Source organism: Armigeres subalbatus, chromosome 2 (assembly GCF_024139115.2).
Source record: "Armigeres subalbatus isolate Guangzhou_Male chromosome 2, GZ_Asu_2, whole genome shotgun sequence".
NCBI classification, from domain to species: Eukaryota; Metazoa; Arthropoda; class Insecta; order Diptera; family Culicidae; genus Armigeres; species Armigeres subalbatus.
This window is the reverse complement of record NC_085140.1, coordinates 104,055,591-104,068,488: the sequence shown is the minus strand read 5'-3', so window position 1 is coordinate 104,068,488 and position 12,898 is coordinate 104,055,591. Positions and strand designations below refer to the sequence as shown.

Genomic DNA, 12,898 nt, shown 5'->3' with positions numbered 1-12,898 from the left:
TTTTTTTTGCACCTACTTCTGGATTCACGATGGTTTTCTACGGCACGAAACACTTGCGTGAAAATCGAGTCCAGTGTACAGATTTCGTGGCCAAATTTCATTCGTTTTTGACGTAAACTACATCTACGGAGAAGGCTCGGGTACAGGGTGTAAAATAAAAATTTCAAAATTGTGGCCCGTCACGAAATTATGCGAGATTTTGCGCCTTTATCTTCCAATGGAATTTTGAGATTTATATATCACTCGATTCGTGAACTCTCCACCAATGTGCCTGTTTTATTGAAACTTTTAGATATCAACGTTAAACCACGTTAAACTATTAAAAATTTACATGACATGCTTCAAAGCTTTTATGCATCAAAATGTAGGTAAATAAATTTAGGATGCATTAAATAACTGCCAGAGTACACGCGTCTACGCGACGTCGCGTGAAAACTGCACGCAAAAGAATAACAATCAATAACAAGGAGCTGTCAAATCGTATGGACGCTTCGCTTCGCACATCGCGTCTATTCCGGCCGCAGCCTAAATCGAATCCAACAGATGGAATAGAGGAAAACATCATCATCACTGGATATTTTGTGGAAATTTTTGATTGTCAAATCCAACAATTTTCTTATTTGAGTTACGCCAATTTTGTTCAAAACCAGTAATCAAATTATTTTATTATATTCAAAAATGATGGCATTACATTTCTCTGATATTTTATCCTAACAATTCTTCAGGAAAACTGATGACATTCCCGATAGTCAATTAGTTTATTAATATCCACCCATGTTATTATTCTTCGATTATCAGGAAAAGAAGAAGAAAATTTTCATTAGTTGCCACCACACCTAGCAATGTCTTTAACAGGGTAAAGAATCGTACCAATAAATTACGTGCCTAGAGGATTGATCCTGATAACTTAATTGCTCATAGCCCCCAAAGAAATGTTCTCTATCATCATTATCAAAATTTGGAACCGATGCTGAGATGTTTTTTTATTAATAGGTGGGTAATAAGCTTACCTAACAATAATCACGAGGAAATCTAAATAAAGTTGAGGTACGAAGGCCCAATTCACCTTCCAAGATTGGCTTCATTTTACTCACTTTTGCGTTTTATGCTTCTTGCTCATGTGACGTAGCAGACTTCCCTTAATCTCGAAATTCTTGCCACAAACCTCGCACACGAACCGCTTCGGACGGGGGTTGGTTTTTTTCTCGTGCCACCGTTGGTGCTTCTTCTGATCCTCATCGGTCACCATGGTGAAATGACACCCCTCTACGGGGCACCGCCGCAATGGTTGTGCTTCCTTGTGCTCCGCCATGTGCTGTGCCAAACTGTGAGCGTTCAAGAACGTGCTCTCACAGTGCGGACAGCCGTAACGGTGAATTTGAGCGTGTTTGAGCTTGAGATGCTCTCGTGTCGTGCCAAGCTGGTCGAACTCCGCCTGACAGATGGCGCACTTCAGCTGTGTTTTGCCACTTTGGTCCTCGGTGTTGGTAGAGATGTTTGCACGTTCGAAGCGAGTCAACGGTGCTCCGCGTTTGGCTCCTTCGGATTGTGAAAACATTGCGTCGAGGATTTCTATGTCTTTTGCCTTCGTACAATTGCGAATGTGCCGTTGATGATCCCCGAATAGTTTGGTGGAATGATTGCAAAGTATGTGAGAACATTTGAATGCTATGGATTCAGAGTGAGTCCTTACATGGGTGCTCAAGGCGGACCGCGTATCGGCGGTGAATCCACAGTAGACGCAACTTAGCCTTTTTACTTCTTTATGTTGCTTGACAACGTGACCCTTAGCTAAGGAGAGTGTACTAATCTCCTTGTTACAGATATTGCAAATGTAAGTCTCATCTGAATCAACGGACGTGCTGTTTATCGTTATTTTTACAGCTTCGTAAATAGTCATTTTTTTGCTGGCTTCGGCTTTGAGCGCATCAGAATCTTCGATGTGTTCCACTACATGGTCTTCGAGCTCTTGGATACTGTGAAAGGACTTACGACAAACAATACACTTGCACCATTTTCTCATCAAATGATCATGAGTGTGGTTAAATCTGCGACCGTGCCTTCTGAGGTCGCTAACCGTTACGAAATCCTGCTCACATGATCCACATTTGAATGGTCGCTCGCCCGTATGAATTCTCATGTGCGGCGTGAGATTGTGAGCGTTGGACAACGCGATTCCGCACAAATTGCAGCTACGCTTCTTTACGTCGGCGTGATCCTTATGAATATGTCGTTTGATGGCCAGTAGCTGCTCGAAGTCCACCGAACATATGTTGCACGTGTATTGCGCTCCAGAGTTGTCATTTATATTAATCTCTTCATAGGGGGACAATTTTTCATCATCATCGGCATCCATCAGATCTGTAATATGTTCCACGGAGGCCGCATCGGGATTCGCCTCAATAGTTACACTCACTTCACGTGGCTTTTCCTTGTGGTTTTCAACGACGTTTGCTTTAACACCGTCGCTTTCTTTCGTCGGCAGTGGACGTGCTTTCGTCACGGCTTTCGGGGTCAACTCGCCTGTATAGTGCTTGTGGTGCCGCCGGACGTGCCGGTAGACGGTAGTGCACCAAGACGACGAATAATCACAGCCCTCCATGGGGCATCCGAACGGTCGCTCTCCGGTGTGCGTTCGAGTGTGTTCCTCCAAATCTCTCGAACGGTGAAAGCCTCGGCCGCAGGCGTTGCACGTGTAACGTTTAACGTCCATGTGAACACTGGCAATGTGTGCCTCGACGGAAGCTCGTTTCAGGAAAGCCGTTTGGCATCGGCTGCATTTGTACAGCAATTTTCCACCCTTTCGAGCACACTTTTCGACTCGTATTTCAACGCCAGCCATATCTACGGCTTCGCTTTTCTCGTGTTTACGACGATGCGTTTTCAACGTCTTAGCCAAGACGCATGAGTATTTGCAACCAACTTCCGGGCATTCAAACTTTTTTTTTGATTTCATTTTTTTCGATTTTGCTGGTTTTTGAGGGGAAGTTTTTCTCTTTTTCTTAATTGCTAGAGGATCATCCACCGCCATTGATCGTTGATCGAACCCATTTTTCGGATTCCCTGAAAATAGAAGAGAAGGCTTAGCGAAATTTGGGATAAAAATTAACAATGCACTCACATTGTTCGGTAAACAGCGGCTCCAAAATTGCATTATCGTCCGCCCCAGGAAAGTCGTCTGCCTCAATTTCGATCGGCTCACGTTTGATACAGAAGTCAGCTGCAATATCAGCCGTCTCAAAAGGTTGGTTTTCTTGTAATTCACTCATGTTATTGACCATAAATTTTATTCAACTACCTAGGTGTTAGGTTTAGTTCTGTTACAATTCTTTAGATTTTTCCAAATGATTATGAAAGATTTTCAAAGCGATAATTAGATTATAGAATCAATATTCAAACTATTAAGATGTTATTTTAATACTGTGATTTACAATAGATTTCATGTGTAAAATAATAAATTTACCAATCTACAGCCAAGAATTCTGTTAACACCATCCCAGAACGCAAAAGATTCAAAACAGACTCAAATCATCATTATGATTGATCATCATCATCATCAGACGGGGAGATGTCAAACAAATTAAGAGCATTCTCGCGCCGGTTCGCAAATATCGTCGCAAATCGTCGGCAAAAACGTTTATTTTGCTCGGCGGCGGGTTTTTCTGCATCACGTGCCGACAGCAATTTGAGTTTGCGGCGGCCGCAGAGTAAATTGGCATGGGCATTACGTCTGATTTCTTCATTAATTTTAATATCCTCCTGAATTTCCCTGGAATATATTTATAAGCAGCGCTTTCATTTTAGTTTCGTCACTCGATTCCGTATCGGTCACTATTTTCGGCTGCTGTAGTTTTGGTTGCTGTATTCCGTACCGGTGACTTTTGACAGTTCATCAAATAGCAGCGCTCTTATTGCACTACCAAATTTGGTCTGTCAGTGAAGGTTTCCGCTACCTGTTGGTGGTGTTGGTTTGCGTGGGAGAGCTATCAGATTCGTCAAATCGTCGTTTGAATCTTTGTTTACAAAAGCAGATAAGTCGTTTTGAAAATTTTGTCTTGAAATGTCAAGTTGTTCGGGGGTTGAAATTTTTATAATGTCTGAAAAGGTTTTTCTAACAGCGTGCCGTAACATGCCAGATTTGAAGACATGTCTTCAATTTGAAGACATTTGAATCTCTGTGAAGACATTTTGAAGATTTTTCAAAATATTTGATGGCTTATCTACTTATTTGAAGATACTTGAATATATTGGAATATCAGGTAGTGTGAAAAGATATTTTAGTTACTAGATAAAGATTGTCGCTGTCGTCGCTGTCCGGAACATCTTTTGCTGGCGAGGATAGGGGAGCTAAATGTCAAAGAAGGAAAATCCATACGATTTGACAGGTACACACAAAAAATAACGTTAATCGAATTAAAAAAACCGTTGGTTAAAATAAAAAGTTTCGTTGGTTCTTTTTCGTAGAGAGTCGCGGATCATTAAAATAAAAGTTCGTCAACTTTCGATTCATAATCGGTAAGGTTTTCATATATGAAATTGAAAGTTTGAACTTTTAAAAATCAATTGTAGAACTGTCAAATAGAAACTATGAAAAATAAAAGTACGAATACTTTTAAATTGATAAAAAGTATGTTTCATTTATAGTTTTTTAATACTGTCAAACCATTAAAGAATAAAATAGGGAAAATTTATGGATTCTTGTTATTGATAATTGTTAGTTTTTATTTCACATTAACATAATTTATTTATTTATTTGGGTGAGAATACTTCGATCAACTCCAGTTTTCCATAGATTATTCCCGATATGTTGTTTGAAGACAATGCTGATTAGGTGGCCACTGCAGGACAGCTGGGGGCTCGGTTTCGCCATCGCCATATCGGGTGAAGTTTGCTGCGCCGGAAAAATACCTAGAAGAGTCGGAAAGATGCTGTAAATAAATAGTAATGTCTGGATAACTTCCATAAGATTTAAAAAAATTGCATCTCAAGTGACGCTTTTTTAATGTATTAAAGCTTTAATTAAAGTGTTACTTACCACAAAATCCTTGACCATAGCGCGATTTGCGTCGGCTGCACTCGCTGCACTACTTCTATTCGATTGGGGATTCTAAAAGACGAAAACAAACTGTTTGTGAGTGAAGAAAAATACAAACATTTGTTTTCTCTTTCCATCGTTTGGTGTCACAGCACCGGCTATGTGTTGTTTACGTAAGGTGATTTAACATTTCTTAAACTTCTGTGACGAAAGCGCGTACTTTTAATTTTACACACAGCCTCGAAACAAAATACTTTTACATAAAATACAAACATTTTAAGGAGACGATTTTTACTCTCATTTTAAAGAAAATAAGTCACTTTTCAGATAGAAAGCGCATTACATTTGTTTGTATAGTTTTATTTTTTTCTGTGTATGTACCACACATGTTTCGGACAGCAGAACAAAGGGAACCGAAGCGACAATCTTTATCTAGTAACTAAAATATTGATGATAAAAATGCATTTACATCGTGCGACCCCCAGTCAGGATGTTCGCCCATGTTCGCCGCTTCTTCTAGGCGCAAAAGGAAGAAGAGAGAAAAATGTAATAGAATAAAAAGGTACAGTTTGAATAAATTTGTCGACCAGTTAAGACGCGTGTTTTTTGATTCACCAACATATCTCCCGAAAACCAATTCTTACAAAATATTCAAGAACATTTTGGTCCATTCGTACCGGATAACCATTCCGTGATGGTCTTTGGTTGATTTGTGGTGAAATTCCGGATAAAATCGCGAGAACTTTGGATTTCCACCGGTTGGAAAAAGCTATCGGCAAACCGGCCGATTGACGCGTATTGCGTGTTGGTGTTAGTGCGTGCGCGAAACATGTTCGATCGTGTTCGACACTCGGTCGAGTGAAAAGTGGAAAATTCTAGAACAAAACTGAAACTGTGAATCTGAAGATAAGTAAATTAATAAACGCAAGGAAATGTCGAAGAAGCTCGAGAAGATTCTCGATCATCGTGATTTGGCGAAGGAAAGAATGCTCCGGATCCGTGAGGGATTGGCTGTGGCTAACATCAGCATTCATTGGCTGCGACTACAACTCGAAACACTTCGTCAGTGTAACGATGAACTGCAGAAAACGTATCTGGATATTTGTGACCTTGTTCCAAGGGATCAACGTGAAGGACACAAACAAAGCCATTTCCAGGACGAAGAGCTGCACGCTGAGCTTTTTGTGAACATCCAATCGGAAATTGCAAAGTGGAATGCAGCTGAAGAGGAGAAAAAGCGAGGGAATATGAGTGCCTTAGCTCCGGCATTTGTTCCGCAGCAACCGGTGGTAGTAAATAGCTCCACACCTCATCTGCATGTGCCGCTGCCAACATTCGATGGTAGTGTCGAGAACTGGTACTCGTTCAAATGCATGTTCAAAACCATCATGAGCAGGTACCCCAACGAGTCACCAGCCATAAAGCTGTACCACCTGAAAAATTCTCTCGTCGGAGGTGCAGCAGGGAAAATCGATCAAGACGTGATCAACAATAACGATTACGAATCAGCGTGGAAGATGCTCGAGGACACCTACGAAGACGAGCGACTCATCATCGACACACACATAGACGCTTTGCTCGCACTACCAAAGATGAATAGTGAGAACGGTAATGAATTGCGGAATTTGCTTGATATCTGCACGAAACACGTCGATGCATTGAAGAACCGATCGTTACCAGTCGAAGGTCTTGCCGAGATGATCCTGCTCAATGTCATTGCCAAACGCCACACGAAAACTATGGGAATCGCAAATCCCGTCAGATGAACTGCCCACCTACACCGAGACGATCGATTTCCTTCGAGAACGAAGCCGTATACTCCAGAAGATGAAAGGCTACAACGAACTACGTCCATCAGTTTCCACGAGACAGAAAGGTAAACCATCCGACATCAAGCCCGTCCAAAGCAGGAATTTTGTGCAAACGTCGAATCAGTCCAAGGAATCGTGTGCATGCTGTGGAAATGAACACCTAATCTACAAGTGCGACGTGTTCAAGGACATGACGATAAGCGAGCGATACACCAAAGTGAAGCAGACTGGCCTTTGCTTTAATTGCCTACGACGAGGTCATCGTACTGGAGAATGCAACTCGGATAGAACGTGTAAAACATGCAAACGAAAGCATCATAGTTTGCTCCATGAGAACTAGACCACAGCTCCACAATTTGGAGTAAGCCAGTCATCCGCGGTAACATCATCAGTCCCAGAAGAACATTGTGAAGTCGCTGGACAAGCACCAGGAAGTGTCAACTGTGCTCGAGCGGCAACGACAAAGCAAGTGCTTCTTTCGACGGCAGAGGTAGAAGTATATGGTTCCGGGAATAACCGCCTAGCATGCCGAGCTTTGTTGGATTCCGGATCTGACTCGCATCTCATCAGTGAAGCATTCGCGAGGAAGTTGAATATACCAATGGAGCGCGTTAACATTCCAATCAGCGGAGTGAATAATGCTGCGACACGAGTCAAGCACAAGCTTCATACCACGATTAGCTCACGTGTCAATCCATTCGTCGTTGATTTGGATTTCCTTGTCGTACCGACGATAACTGCGAATCTGCCCATCACCAAGGTGGACGTGCGTTCTTGGATCATTCCTGCTAATCTTGCGTTGGCAGACCCATCGTTCCATACTCCCGACGAAATCCAAATGATTATCGGTGCTGAACTATTTTTCGACCTGATCAAGACCGGCCGCATGAAACTTGCTGAAGGAACGCCTACGTTAATCGAAACACAGTTGGGTTGGATTGTTAGCGGTCCGGTAAAGGCGATACAAATCGGCCCCACACATGCAGTTTGCCAATTGAACCACATCGATGACCAACTAAATCGCACCCTTGTGAAGTTTTGGGAACTCGAAACCTGCATAGAAGCATCTCCATATACGCCAGCGGAACAAGCCATCGAGGAACACTACGAGCGAACGACTTCACGCGACGAAAGTGGTCGGTACATTGTCAAACTGCCGTTTAACCAAAACAAGAGCCAACTTGGTGACTCTTTGGAAACGGCACGAGTACGATTCAACCGACTACTGAGATCTTTCGCAAACGACGAGAAGAAAAAACGCTACACCGAATTCATGGATGAGTACCTACACGTAAAAAAATAACCTTATATGTTATGGCAAAAAACCATTCGAAAATACTTATACTCTTCATTATGCCACCTAATGAATGATCCCATATCAAAAAGCTAATAACATTCATAAGTTAATGAAAAGTATAAGTTTCTGAATGTATGTGACTAATGCGATGTATAAGTTTTTTCTTATACATGTCATTAGGCGCCTGCTTTGGCAAAAAAGTATTAGAAATATTAATAATAAACAACATTAAATTTTTTTACGTGTAGAATTAGGCCATATGGCGGAAGTGCATGACAAACCCGAGGATTGCTACTTCTTACCCCACCATGCTGTCTATAAGGAGTCAAGCTCTTCGACAAAGATTCGTGTAGTTTTCGACGCTTCGGCTAAGACTACATCTGGTCTATCATTGAACGACGCTTTAGGAGTTGGACCAACAGTGCAAAACGATCTCATCACGATATTATTACGATTCTGCTGCTACCCTGTGGTACTGACAGCGGACATTCCTAAAATGTACAAGCAGGTACAAGTACACAAAGACGACAGGAAATACCAGCGCATTTTGTGGCTTAACACGAACAACGAGATGGCAACATTCGAGCTAACCACCGTGACGTACGGTTGCGCCAGTGCACCCTATCTGGCAACGCGAACATTATTGCAATTGGCAAAGGATGAAGCAACCGACCTACCACTTGCATCAAAAGTCATTGAGGACAACAGCTACATCGACGATTTTCTCACCGGTGGTAGGATACAGTGACGGGAAATGTCATATCGATGTCATGGGACTAATTTGTTAATAACTTTTTTCACAAGTAATTTACAATCGTATGTTTTATATAAACATAAAGCACTCAAAGGATACTAAAAAATTGTCTAATAGGTCATTGCTCTAAAACTAAAATTGGCGGCGTGAGAGCCGAATTAGTGTCAAATGACATTAATGTCATGACATTCCGTGACATTTTTTTAAATTCGTTATCATACCTCACACTGTATATTTAGAACAATGACCTGTTTGGCAAAGTTGTAGGATCCTTTAAGCATTACATGTTAATAAAAAAATCCGAATTGTAAACAACTTTTGAAAAAAGTTATTAGCAAATTAGTAATAGCAACCCCATGACATTTTTTTGACATTTCCCATCACTGGGTAGGAACGAACAAGAAGTAATAGAAATCTACAAGCAACTAACTGAGCTTCTAAGACGAGGAGGATTTGGAGTGCACAAGTTTTGCTCCAACAGCAAAGCTGTGCGAGATACCATACCACACGATCTCCAAGAGACTCTGTTCAACTTCGAAGAAGCCGATATCAACAACGTGATTAGGACTCTTGGCCTTATTTGGAATCCCAATGAAGACTACTTCACATTCAATGTTACCTTATTGGATGGTAGAGTAGGAAACACGAGGCCAACCAAACGAAGCGTACTTTCTGCGATTGGACACCTATTCGATCCGTGTGGATATCTCGGTCCTGTGACGACGACAGCGAAACTGCTGATGCAGGACTTATGGAGGCTGAAATTGAATTGGGACGACGAGCTTCCTAACGAGCAAAACGAACTGTGGACCACATTCCGAGAACAGCTTCCATTGGTTAACGCACTACGAAAGAAACGGTGTGTAATCACAAGTGAGGCAACAATACTGGAGCTTCACGGATTTTCGGACGCTTCGCAGCGTGCATACGGGGCAGTCTTGTACACTAGGTGCATCTCCCCTAATGGAACTGTGAGCGTCGAGCTAGTTTGCAGCAAATCGAGAGTGGCTCCCTTGAAGCCAATGACTATTCCCCGTCTGGAATTATGCGGAACACTGCTTCTGGCACGTTTGGTGGAGAAAACGATTTCGGCGATGAAAATACCTTTCTCGAAAGTGACACTCCACACTGACTCACAAGTATGTTTGAGTTGGTTTGCAAAGTCACCGCTTGCTTTGAACCAGTTTGTTGCAAATCGTGTTGCTACAATTCACGAGCTAACGCAGGACTACAAATGGTGTTATGTGCGAACATATGACAATCCTGCCGATATAATTTCCCGTGGTGTACTACCGGCAGAACTATTTGAGATGGAACAGTGGTTCAAAGGTGCACCAACTCTGTGGCTGCAAGACTCTTCTGACAACGATGAAAGAATTTGTTTGGACGACAATGAGCTGCCAGAACTTAAGCCGGCGATAGTTGCAACTGCCGTACAACGACCAATGTCATTGGACCTGACAAGGATGAGCAGTTTTCGCCGCCTACAACGTGCGTGGGCGTATGTGTTGCGTTTTATCAAAAACGTGCGTACGAAGGTTCGTAACACTTCCGACTTGCAAGTGTGTGAAATCGCTGAAGCAACACAAACTATACTGAAGCTCGTGCAGAAGGAGGCGTTTGATGAGATTTTCGATGCTATGGTAAAGGGTAAGCAGTTAAAGCAGTACCGAGGTTTAGCTCTTTTCAGCGATAAGGATGGGATCATCAGGGTTGGTGGTCGCCTGAAATATTCATCGATACCCTATGACGGCAAGCATCAAATATTGTTGCCAGAAAAGCATCACGTGACTGAAATTCTGGTTCGTCAACTACACATCGATAATTTTCATGTTGGACAACGTGGATTGTTGGCTATTCTACGCGAACGATATTGGCCCATCAAAGCAAGGTTCCTAATAAAACGCATTGTCTCCAAATGCTATGTCTGTTCTCGGCACAATCCATCGCCGGTGAACCAGTTCATGGGCGACCTCCCAGACTATAGGATTACACCTTCACCCGTTTTTTCGAATACTGGAGTCGATTATGCCGGCCCAGTATATCTCAAGGAAGCTGGTAGTAAGAAAACGCTGTATAAGGCTTATATCGCAGTGTTTATTTGTTTGGCCACCAAGGCCATTCATATTGAGGTAGTATCGAACTTGACCGGAGAAAACTTCATCGCTGCTCTACAACGGTTTATCAGCCGACGTGGTATGGTGAGTAATATGTATTCCGACAATGGAACTACATTTGTTGGTGCGAATCATGAGCTAGCCGAGCTGCGCAGAATATTCGAGGATCAGGCACTTCAACGAAAATTGAACGATTTCTGTACATCCAAAGGAATTGTATGGCACTTCATCCCGCCACGTAGTCCGCATTTCGGTGGTATATGGGAGGCGGGGGTAAAATCCGTCAAACATCATTTGAAGCGTGTCGTCGGTGAGACCAAACTAACGTTCGAAGAAATGACAACATTTCTAGCGCAGTGTGAGGCCATCTTGAACAGTCGTCCATTGATTCCTGTATCGGATGACCCGAACGACATCGAGGTTTTGACCCCATCACACATCCTTATCGGACGATCACCTTTGAGCATTCCGGAACCGTCATATGAGGATGTGAAGGTCGGACGATTGGGACGTTGGCAACATATTCAGTTAATGAAGCAGCATTTCTGGAAGCGCTGGTCAGCTGAGTATTTGCATTATTTGCAATCCAGACCGAAGTGGAATAGTGAAGTTTCGAAAACCGATATTGGCGCCGTAGTCGTACTGAAGGACGATAATGCACCACCGCACCAGTGGCGATTGGGACGCATCGTGGCTACACACCCTGGACAGGATGGCATTGTGCGAGTCGTTACAGTCCGTGCTGACTCAAAGGAGTTCCGACGAGCGGTAGCAAAGGTTTGCTTTCTTCCAAATGTTGATCCGATGGACTCAACGGATGGAGTATGATGATAAAAATGCATTTACATCGTGCGACCCCCAGTCAGGATCGATCGCCGCTTGCTCTTGGCGCGAAAGGATGTTCGCCCATGTTCGCCGCTTCTTCTAGGCGCAAAAGGAAGAAGAGAGAAAAATGTAATAGAATAAAAAGGTACAGTTTGAATAAATTTGTCGACCAGTTAAGACGCGTGTTTTTTGATTCACCAACATATCTCCCGAAAACCAATTCTTACAAAATATTCAAGAACAAATATCTTTTGTAGTGTGCGACGCTTCGCTGTAGATCGAAGATGGATAAGAAGCGGGCGACGGTTAGTTGTAGTTGCTCTTTGGTATAGATTAAGAAATATTGTTATGGATGTATTGTATATACCTATTGTTGAATAAAGAGAACTGCAGCTGCTGGCAGAAGTATCAGTCAGTGTCAGTAGCATGCCGTGGCGTAGAGAGGGAACTCTAGTATTTTGTTTGTTCCTTGTGAGGGGGTTCCCTTCTTCGGTCAACAGAATACAATCAATAAGCCAGCGTGAGAAAATATAATTTTATTTCTAACTTATAATTCTGCGACTTCTATATGTAAATAATACAAATAATGTAAAATACAAAAGTTATAATAGTATTTGTCTCGGGCCGAGGGGCGATTCACTGCTATGGATTGGTGAATCGATAATACGCGAAAAAAAGTAATGCATAAAAATGCAAATATTGCATGAAAATGCAAATAATTCAAAAAAATGCATTATTACACTAAAAATTTGAAAATAATTTTTAATGCAAAAAATACACTGAAATACACGAAAATTCAAAAACAAGGCAAAACAATGGAAAAGCAAGAAAAATTAAATATTCTGAGAAAAAATACGACATTTCGTATTTTATTACAAAAACTACTTGGTATTCTGGAAAGTGTAGCAAATTATATTCCGCGTTGATAGGAAATCGACAATGTCGGACAATAACCCGGTGAAAATGGTTCTCGACAACGATCCGACGGGTACAAGAAGGCGAGGTGCGCAGCGGGCAAGGTGGATCGATCAGGTGGAAGATGACTTGCGGACCCTCCGT

General features: G+C 42.2%; 3 protein-coding genes across 5 annotated transcripts; 2 read left to right on the top strand and 1 right to left on the bottom strand.

The window, feature by feature from the left end:
• Positions 1-966: 966 nt before the first annotated feature.
• On the bottom strand, positions 967-3,588 carry LOC134214826 (zinc finger protein Xfin-like). Of its 3 annotated transcripts, none has more exons than XM_062694123.1 (3): positions 3,464-3,588; positions 3,122-3,298; positions 967-3,063 (listed from the first exon to the last, which is right to left on the bottom strand). In XM_062694123.1, exons 2-3 carry the CDS (start codon positions 3,279-3,281, stop codon positions 1,091-1,093), a joined length of 2,133 nt encoding a protein of 710 aa, XP_062550107.1. In that variant the 5' UTR covers positions 3,282-3,298; positions 3,464-3,588; the 3' UTR covers positions 967-1,090. The 3 variants fall into 3 exon arrangements, with proteins under 3 accessions (XP_062550107.1, XP_062550106.1, XP_062550108.1); XM_062694122.1 differs by having other exon boundaries at positions 3,122-3,328; positions 3,464-3,570; XM_062694124.1 differs by having other exon boundaries at positions 3,122-3,220; positions 3,464-3,507.
• Positions 3,589-6,477: 2,889 nt separating this feature from the next.
• LOC134214825 (uncharacterized) lies at positions 6,478-8,437 on the top strand. The gene is made up of 2 exons (XM_062694121.1): positions 6,478-8,137; positions 8,392-8,437. The coding sequence occupies exons 1-2, from the start codon at positions 7,448-7,450 to the stop codon at positions 8,395-8,397; spliced, it is 696 nt and encodes a 231-aa protein (XP_062550105.1). The 5' UTR covers positions 6,478-7,447; the 3' UTR covers positions 8,398-8,437.
• LOC134209115 (uncharacterized) lies at positions 8,403-11,842 on the top strand. Its single transcript, XM_062685095.1, has 2 exons — positions 8,403-8,887; positions 9,289-11,842. The coding sequence occupies exons 1-2, from the start codon at positions 8,403-8,405 to the stop codon at positions 11,840-11,842; spliced, it is 3,039 nt and encodes a 1,012-aa protein (XP_062541079.1).
• Positions 11,843-12,898: the final 1,056 nt, after the last annotated feature.